We start from the raw sequence: 9269 nt of genomic DNA, 5'->3' as shown, positions 1-9269 counted from the left end.
TGGATAGCTTACCATTTATCGCCAAGATGCCTTCCCGAATCACGCCGCACACCCTCATCGAGAAACAGCGCATCCTTAAAGCGATATAAAAACTGGCTATTATAATAATAGCCGTTGTCCGTTTCAATGGAGGTAGATTGCAGCAAATCTTGTACGAGGTTAATGCAGTTTTTTCAACATTGAATACTGATAAGGGTCTCCTACCGTAATTTTCCTACTTGCCAATTTTTAAGTTACGAGTTTGACTGCCGTTTTCTACAAATTGAGTGCAAAGGTGTAGTAGTATGAGAGTTCTGGTGCCCGCTCAAATCTACGTGGTCTACTTTTCAGGCAAGGAAGTACGACCCTTACATCTGATATTTACTTAGTCTGGCTCGGTAAATCGTTTCGAGTCTGAAGCGAACGTACTGAACCCAGCTCAAAGAGCTAAGCTCCTATTCAAATGTATGTTTGAGCGAAGAAATGCTACAACTTAGCGTATAATAACGAATAGAACTCCGCGTAATATTATAATACAGCGCGTTTTTTTATTGCAAAGCCACCTCATCATTCGTCAGTCACACTATCATTCCATCGTGGCCTAGAACAGTTCGACGTGGAAATGATGACAAAATCACCAAGATCATCTAAGCGAGCTCGCAAGACAATCTCTGTGTTGGAAAGAGTGGGTCAAATCCGCGCTAAAAATCGCAGGATGACTAAGCCAGTGTCGCTGGAAGTTCTAGATTCCGAACAAACGATAACTCGATTCAGCAGAAGTGAGGAGACGAAAATGCGAAATCGGGCAGCCGAAGATTGTCAGCAATTCGAAAGAAGGTCCATAAAAAGAGCTGCCACTCCATTAGAGACTGACATTGACAGTGTGACTAACGTTAAATAAATTCATAATACGCTCGGTAATGTACTTATTTCTATGATCAATTATTTGCTTAGCCAACATTGAAGAAGTATTTCTTCGCGTTTGGGGGAACTCGCAATTGTCTCAAAGCTGACCTGGATATCCTACTACGAAGACTATAAGTAGTTTGATCCTTTGCATGATGCCATGATCCACTGTAATTTTATCTCGGAGGGAATCGTGTGCGATAAAAACTCAGGTGATCTGGTGATTTACTGTGCCAGTGTTGTAGTACACTTCATTTCGTAAAAGAAGCGTACCCAAATTTTATCGTGCATCTGGGTTTCGATTAGGTTCAACTGGAAGTGCTGAACCGCTTAGAGACGCGGCTAATTGTCTTCGGCCTTTTGTTTACGACGTGTTTAAAGTTATACTGTTGTGGCCAAGAATTCACACGCGATAAGGCGGTTTATTTTTGGAATCTGTACAACCTGTGGTGCGTACCCGCTATCAAAGCGTGGTGTTGTATCACTGCACAATGATCCAGGGGAGATGATATTCCAATTTCGACCAGATCTCGGGCGGGGCGCTTCACTGGCAAGCAATAATAATCCTCTGTTTACAAATATTGTTACTGGGAGGTAGGGAAGCCCAACTTGTCGTCAACCGGGTCAACATTCGTGTAACCTGATATATGTGCACTCAAAAATATGTATTCCACACAGCGAGTTAATGGAAAAGTAAAACATGAGGATTCGATTGATTATCTATGAGTTAATAAAAAAAAAATGAGGATTTGATTGTTCTGTACACAATCGAATTAATCTAGGGTTGAGTATGGTGACCCGAAATGCGTCCCCCATCCAGAATTTTTTTAATACTGTCAGCACGCATCTTGCGTTCGTGGTGACTGTATGGAAAGCCCAATGAGCAACTTTAAAACGGGTGCTCCTTTTACTTGAAGGCCGCCCGTATGCCCAGAATGGAGGCTCGAGCATACTTATTTATATGTTGGGCTATCACGTGTTCCTGATGTATCAAAGCTGAAGTGTTTTCATTATCACTCTACAGAAAAGACAAACTTGCTTCGCTTCGGGCCAGCATTTTCACAACAAAGGGAGAATGGATGTTCAAACGGATGGATACTGGAAACCTCGTCCAGAGTGCACTGTATAGTTGATCCACACGAATATCATACCACAATGTTACCTCCCAGAATCAACGTTTCACACCGTGCCTGGTTATACCGGAGGATACTTCGCGACTTTGCTTCACATGATTTGTATACATTTTAATACGGTTATCCAGTTATACTAAGATATTAGCAAAATTGACTGTAACTAAAGAAGCTACATCATATCAATATTTAATAGGGTAAGAAAAATATTTTGTTATGCATTTTACGTTTCTAAACATAAAAATGGTTTTTTTTTTACCTTTTTTGTTTTTTAACGCTATCGCTAGCTCAATGGGTGCAAAATCGGCTAATTTAAGAAAACCGACATCTGCAGTAAAGGTAAGTGGAGAAAACAAATATATATAGCTCAAGCTTTCACTCGAAGCGGTCGCATGTAAATGAGCTAAGGATTGAGTACACTTCTGACCTTGAAGGCAAGGCATGTTCTAGTGAGGGCCATGGCTCATCATTAGACATCATCGTGATTCTGTGTTGCGTCCAACTTAGTCGTCGTGACGAAATAGTTTAATCCGAGTACATGTATTGCAATAATCAATACTCACGTCACCGTCTAGCGCGATTCCAAAGCAGAAGCAACATTGCTCACAAGGAGAAGTTTACCAAGAGCCCAAGAGAGACATGCTTGCAAGCCATCAATGTTTACTCATAATTCCAAGGTCGACTCAGAATTACAAGGTTAATTCGCTTTACTCAGGAGTCAGTGAAAGGTACTCATAATTAACTGGCAACCATGGGTACTGCCATCACAAAGGCCATTGCTGAAGGCACTTGGAGTCGTGAAGACGTGATAATCACGACCAAAACCTTCTACGGCTCCAACGGATTTCCCGAAGGTCCGTTCGGCAAGAGATCAGAGAAGCGAGCGAGCAAGGTCTCAGTCGCAACCACATCGTGGAAGGCGGTAAAGGCTTCATTGACGTCGCCATCTCTCTGATGTGGCCACGCCATCGAGAAAACGTTGCGTGCAATGAGCTTCGTCGTGATCGACCAGGGTATCACAACAGTGTCGTCACACTATGATATGGTAGCACTTGGGCAGAGGACGGGACTCGGGCAAGAGACCTTCGCAGTACTCTATCAACTGGGTTGCTGGTTAGCAGGTAACATGAGATCTGATTGATTTTTAAGTGTTTAACTAACTACTCTGCCCTGTAAGTAGTTTGCTCTGTTCTCTCAGCTACTTTAGCTGCTTCTTCCTTCACATGAAACGTCGTGTTCAGGTTGCAGCCTTCACTATGCACAACCAAGACCGGGTCCCAGTTGCCGTGTTTAATCCAGCAGTAACTGCGCGTTCAAGTCGGGATCCCGCACTCGTAGCTACTTCCTGAGGCGCTTCTCGAGTTGCAGCCGTTTTTCCCTGACACAGGGCCAGCCATTCTATTTGGGGACCAGTTCTTACGGAATCGTACGAAATCGCCGATCGGTTGCGCCCAATTGTGGAACAGCCCGAGTACAATAATGGAGCGCAACAAGGTCGAGTTTGAATGCGTCGACCTGCTCAAGAAAGTACAAACTTAGACTCACGACTTGGTCACCACTCGACTTTGGTATGTTCACTGAAGAATATTGTGATTTAAATTATTGGGTTTTGCAATTTATGTTTTTATTTTTGGTAGTTGACCTTGACAATACAGTATGTATTGGACCAATTATTTACAACAACGCCAGTACCGTTCTTCTATGAGCTAAGATTCAAGCTCTAGACGGGAAAAATGTGGAGCTCGAGCTTAGGGAGCTCGAGGTACCCAAAATTAAAAATAGGGATAATGTGGTGTACCCAAAAAATGATCCAAAGGTACTACAGCCTGTAGACTCATTAAATTGCAAATGTCGTTAACTGGGCCAGGAGAATGCAATCTGCCTCGCTCAAAAGGATAACAGCGGTGGTGTATTCTAATATACCACGTAGCCATGTTACGCCAGTCGGTGGCTTAAAGTAGAGTGATACATCGATCACCCGCCATGAGGTGACAATTGCCGACTCTAGAGCATTTATAAATGCGATCTAGACCAACAAATAGTACGTGGACACATGAAAACTTAACCGTGTAGTGTTGAGTTTCGCTGAATTACAAGTAGCCATTAAGCTTTAATAGTGCGCTATAAATGAGCTTCTTAGCTTTCGGCGGAACGCCTTAAGATTTTTTGCGCTTTGTTCGTGTATACCTGGAGGTTTGTAGGCAATCTTGAGCTTTCCATTTAGATAAAAAAAAATCGCAAATATGATTTGCTCAGAGAATAATGTTAAGAGATACATGTATCTGTCAGGATTATTCCTTTGTCAACCACAGCAACAGCACTGGTAGATAGCATTATCACGTTCATCCACTTACCTCTGAAGAAAAATGGTCCGACTACCCCCATTACTCATCAAGTACGTAGCAAATGCTGCAAGCCCGAATAGACTGGTAAAATACACAAAATATCAGGAGAGCGAACAAGAGACCGCTCTAGTTTTCTCTAAATCTACGAAGGTGTCCGTGGGCGAGGAGGGGCATTTATGCTGAGAGCAGGTCTGGTATACAACGCTGCTGCAGCATCGAGTCGAAGCGTAGTGCATTTTCTAAAATAGTCTACCTCCCAAACTCATTAAATAAATAAATGGAGTTCATGCCGCCAGAAAAAGTATTTTTTTTTACCGGCTTTGGAGTAGTGGCTAGTATTTGCATGGTCGTTAGGACAGCTAAATGACTGACTTTAAAAAAGAGTAGTGACTAGTACGATTTAGTGATGGCTGTGGGGAAGCTTCGACAAAGGAGAACTTCTTGTAATAAACACTGCCATATCTGACGTGCAAAAAATGCAGTTGTACTGATAGGTATATTGTAATACGATTGTGGCAGCTCAATTACGCAAGCAACAAAGTAACCTGGCAAGTCGATGTTTAAACTCAAAATGAACTTGGGTACACCACATTCTCCCTAATTCTAATTTTGGGTACCTCGAGCTCCCTAAGCTCGAGCTCCATTGTTTCTTCCCTCTAAACCCTCGCAGAACCTGAAGCACTCGATCGGAAAAGGACTGGTCCTTTATGATTTGCTAACACCACTTGTAGTGATGGCACAGTGTTGCTCATTCAAAGATGATACTATTTTATGAATGGAATGCAAATTGTTGAAAAGCCTACAACATTTTTGGTTCACGAAAGAAACATCGAAAAATAGGTTAAGTCTAACAAGCTATATTGTCCAATCACTATGCGAATGCAACTGCATGTCTAGTGTCTATTTATCAATTGCAATTCCGCTTTTAGTTTTACGATTAGCAAACATTGAGAATCGCACTTAGTGAAGCTGTGACGCTTGAACTTCGCATCCAATTCAGGTGGTCACACTGAAAAAAAAGCGATGAATTTTTGAAAATGCTACCCGAACTTCGACAAACTTTTGATACCACGCCCAATTTCATGTGAACCAGCGAAGACTGTGTGGAAGATAAATGCAAGTTAAATTTTTTGTTGCCTTATGCGGGAGAGCTTCATCATCGTACAAAGCGTCATCACGGCACGGATTAACCTCATTCTAGAAGCACGTTGCGTGTGCCAAGTGAAACTCATTCTCAGTTACTCAAGATCATTTTCAGTAAGTGGAGCTCCATAGAGGTATACGAAACGAAAACTGAAAGTCCAACTAGGTGAAAAGTCTGCCTGCTAATGCTTCTCCACCTCCATGTTTATGACACCCCCCACTGCCTCATCCAATCTCTATCCGCCGTGGGTTGCCTTCCAGTACGCAGCGAATAAAGTCTCGACGTAATGGGCTTCTTCTGGTGTCACGACCACCTTCTTGTCCGCGATAAAGCTTTTCACTTCGTTTGGCGTGAATCCCTGTTCATCCATCGCCTGGAACGTCGACATCAGCCGTGTCATGTCATCAGAAACTTCATCGATGGTTTTACGGGCGAGCATTGTGTCTATCGCATCATCAATGCGGTCTGCTTGTCCCAGTCTCTTGAACGCGGGCATATCTCGAATCGCGTCATCAACTTTCCCGACGATCCATGCACTTTTTATCTGCTCAACAATCCTTTAAATGCTCCCCAAAGATCTCTCTCTTCATTTCCTGAATATTTTTCCAGCTCGGCACCATCGTGGGTGGGTTCATGTTTTCTCAGTAGTCGGTGAGCGTTGTTGGTGGCATGGTCAACAGCAGCAGCAGAATTTTGGACGACGTCATGTGGAGATGCGAGCATGTCAAGGTCGACAGTGCCTGCAGTCGAGATACCATTGACAAATCCAGCGATAATTGTTGGGACAGCACACAGAATGAATCGCACACGCATCGGAGGTAGTGAGCAGGTATAGCGCTAGACCGAAAAATGAGGAATGGTTCAGAATCAATTCTTGCTAGGTCAAATCCGATGGCGAGTTTGCATACTTGCAGTACACAATTAATAGTTACAAGATACGCTGATTAGTCACGTTGGAACAAGATGTGAGACCACGAGCCCGATTGCGATACTAATAAATGATTACGAACTTCGTAGTAAGCATTGCTAGAAAAGGTTAGTATTATTATATAAATCATTGCGCGTTGTAATATTACGTATGATGCTTTTTTTACTAATGACATTGCCGTCTCAACTACAGACAACGACGGTGAAATCCGCCCGTTATCTGAACACTATCCTTCATATAAATTAAACTAGTACGCGCGACAGGAATACCCGCCCAGTTATTTGATTGGTTAATTGTGCTCAAAGTCTGGACACAAAGACCAAAACGATTCCAAAATCTACAAAGCCTATCTAGGAAACAACACATCCTCCAAATACGGCATACGGATTGGCTGAAACTGGTTTCATTATTGGGAAACCATGGACTCGGGCGGTATGGCTGATTTCACCGTCGTGGTCTGTATGGTTCGGGAAAGCAAATTTTATTCTGTATATACCTAAAATTTGCAAATTAGTTATAAAGACGTAGTATTTTTATATTTTAGGCAATAGTTATATGGTACGTTTTTACTATCATCGTCGAGTTCATTTCATTAAAGTACATTGAAAATTGCTTAAAATAATTTTTCAATGAGTGTCTTCGGCACGACAGATGCTGCGGCTACGAAGCAGAAGCAGGAGATGCTTTGGCACAATAAATCACATTTTTTGGACTCGCCTCAAATGTCTGGGAGATATAATGGCTTGAAAACGGAGCTGTAGATTCTGAAATGGACCAGAGTGGTAAGTCCGAGTGCCGAACAGGTATTGTAGGACACAAATAGCTCTCTTTCGTGTATGCATTTCAATACTTCTTACTCTATTTGCCAGATCAGTCCGCGTGCATATCACAAGGTACTGCAGCGCGCCAGTCAACTCTCGAAACGGAGTATTCGAATCATCGACTTTTTAGGATCAGATTCCATTGCTGGCAGTCTTTCGTTCTGCATCATTGGTGATCCGACAGAGTGAGCTGTACTTATTCCGAAGCGTTTCAGTACCTGATCAATACGGTGTAGGATAATGCGTCCTAAGACACGTCCTAAACTGTCCTATTTGTCCTAAATTTTACAGGGAGATTTTGGAGATGTGTCCTAAAAAGCGACTAATCCTTCGTTACAGAATATTATAATTTGTGTCCTCCAGATTGTCCTAAACCTCAAATATTAACTTTTTCCGGACTATCTACGTAAATTTACGTAGAGTTACTTAAAACTCACATTGGCTTTACTTATTGTCCTGGGGCACACCAACCATTTCTGAATCTCCACTACTGCAGCCAAGCATCATGGACCATTGCGGCTACTCCTTCTGCAGCTAGGGCGCTCGCCTATCTGGCCTCTGCTGCCACCTGCGGAAGCAGTGTCTTGTCCGCTCTGCTCACGAGCGCGAACATTCAACAGTGCGGCACGGACCACTGAGATCCCGGACCAGGCCACCATTGACAAGATGTGCGCCTCGACTGCCTGCAACACCCTGCTCGCTGACGTGAAGGCCATGAACCTGGAGGAGTGCCAACTGCCGGTCGGTGTCGGTTCCAACCTGAAGGCCGACCTGGTAGTCTACGTGCCGTCCAACTGCCCATCGACGTCGGCTCCCAGCCCGGACTCGCCTGCCACAAACGCACCTGTTGTCGACACCCCGACGACGCCAGACAACTCGACGAACCAGGCCGAGCACACCGCCGCGCTAACCAAGACCCCCATCGCTTGCTAACCGCGTCTTCGGATCGACTTGCAGCCAAGTAGCCCTTGCGAGTACTTTGCTGCTTTTTGAGCCCCCCCTATGTCGTCACGTTCTGATTATTAACCGTCGTTTGCTATGTGCATGTTGAAGTCGCTCAACCGTTATTAGCGGCTATTATTACCTTCAATGACTATCATCCTTTGAAACACTTTAAAAATATTGTCACACACTTTGTAGTAGAGAAGTTTTGTTGAGGTGCTTTTCGCGCACAACAAAGAATCGGCTGCTCTTGGAGAGAGGGGCTTTAAGATTTTTATTGTTTCTAGCTAGGCCAGTTGAGGATATGTCTTGAGGACAGTGCATGTTGGGCTTGGTGTTGTCCTAATAGGACAGTGGTCTGAGTTGCAGTCTGTCCTAATAGGACAGACTGAGTGTCCAGTTGTCGAGTGTCCTATTAGGACACGCGGACCCTGGCTTGTTTCGTCCTAAAACTCATTGTGTTGTCCTAAATATGGGTTTGTTTATGAGCCGAATTGCTAGTTTTTTATCCCAGGTTTTAGGACAATAGGACACTTTAGGACTTCTAGTAGGACGCATTCTCTCCTACCGATCAATACACGCTGTCTGCGAGATACACAAACCTTCACCCTGTACAAACTTTGCATCCATAGAGAGAATATGCTAAACTCTCCCTAGCTTTTTCAATCGACACTTCTTTCCCAGAGTCGATATCGTCCGTACTACCTGCAATCGGCAAAACATTCACCTCAATCAATCTCACATTCAAATTTCTATGCATCTGCTCACCATGATTATAATTCTTCATTCGCAAACTCTCAATCGGATTTGATCCTAAGCTACGTCGAATTGATAAGTTCGTGAAAAAAATAATGCCACTGGGAGTTCACCATGCGGATGATGCTCGGCCTTCTAAATTTTTAAGCCAAATTTTGAATAAGCGATTGCATTGAACGGAAGACCAAGGATTTGAAGGCCCTTGTGTGATCACAGGAGATGTGAGTCTTATATACCGAGTCTACACCGGCCCGACGTTTACGGTGGCGGAGGCGTCGACGTTGTTCAAGAAGCACTTAAATGAGAGGTCCTTCTAGA

General features: G+C 43.6%; 1 protein-coding gene and 1 pseudogene across 1 annotated transcript; one reads left to right on the top strand and one right to left on the bottom strand.

Annotated features, from left to right (window-relative positions):
* Positions 1-6044: 6044 nt before the first annotated feature.
* PITG_09685 (secreted RxLR effector peptide protein, putative) lies at positions 6045-6317 on the bottom strand (the record flags this gene model as incomplete). The annotated part of the gene is made up of 1 exon (XM_002903249.1): positions 6045-6317. The coding sequence occupies one exon, from the start codon at positions 6315-6317 to the stop codon at positions 6045-6047; it is 273 nt and encodes a 90-aa protein (XP_002903295.1).
* Positions 6318-7822: 1505 nt separating this feature from the next.
* On the top strand, positions 7823-8180 carry PITG_22893 (annotated as a pseudogene; the record flags this gene model as incomplete).
* Between the last annotated feature and the right edge of the window lie 1089 nt (positions 8181-9269).

The sequence above is a fragment of the Phytophthora infestans genome, genomic scaffold (assembly GCF_000142945.1).
Source record: "Phytophthora infestans T30-4 supercont1.15 genomic scaffold, whole genome shotgun sequence".
In the NCBI taxonomy this organism is placed as follows: Eukaryota; Oomycota; class Peronosporomycetes; order Peronosporales; family Peronosporaceae; genus Phytophthora; species Phytophthora infestans.
The sequence above is the reverse complement of the archived record's forward strand: the minus strand, read 5'-3'. Positions and strand labels throughout refer to the sequence as shown.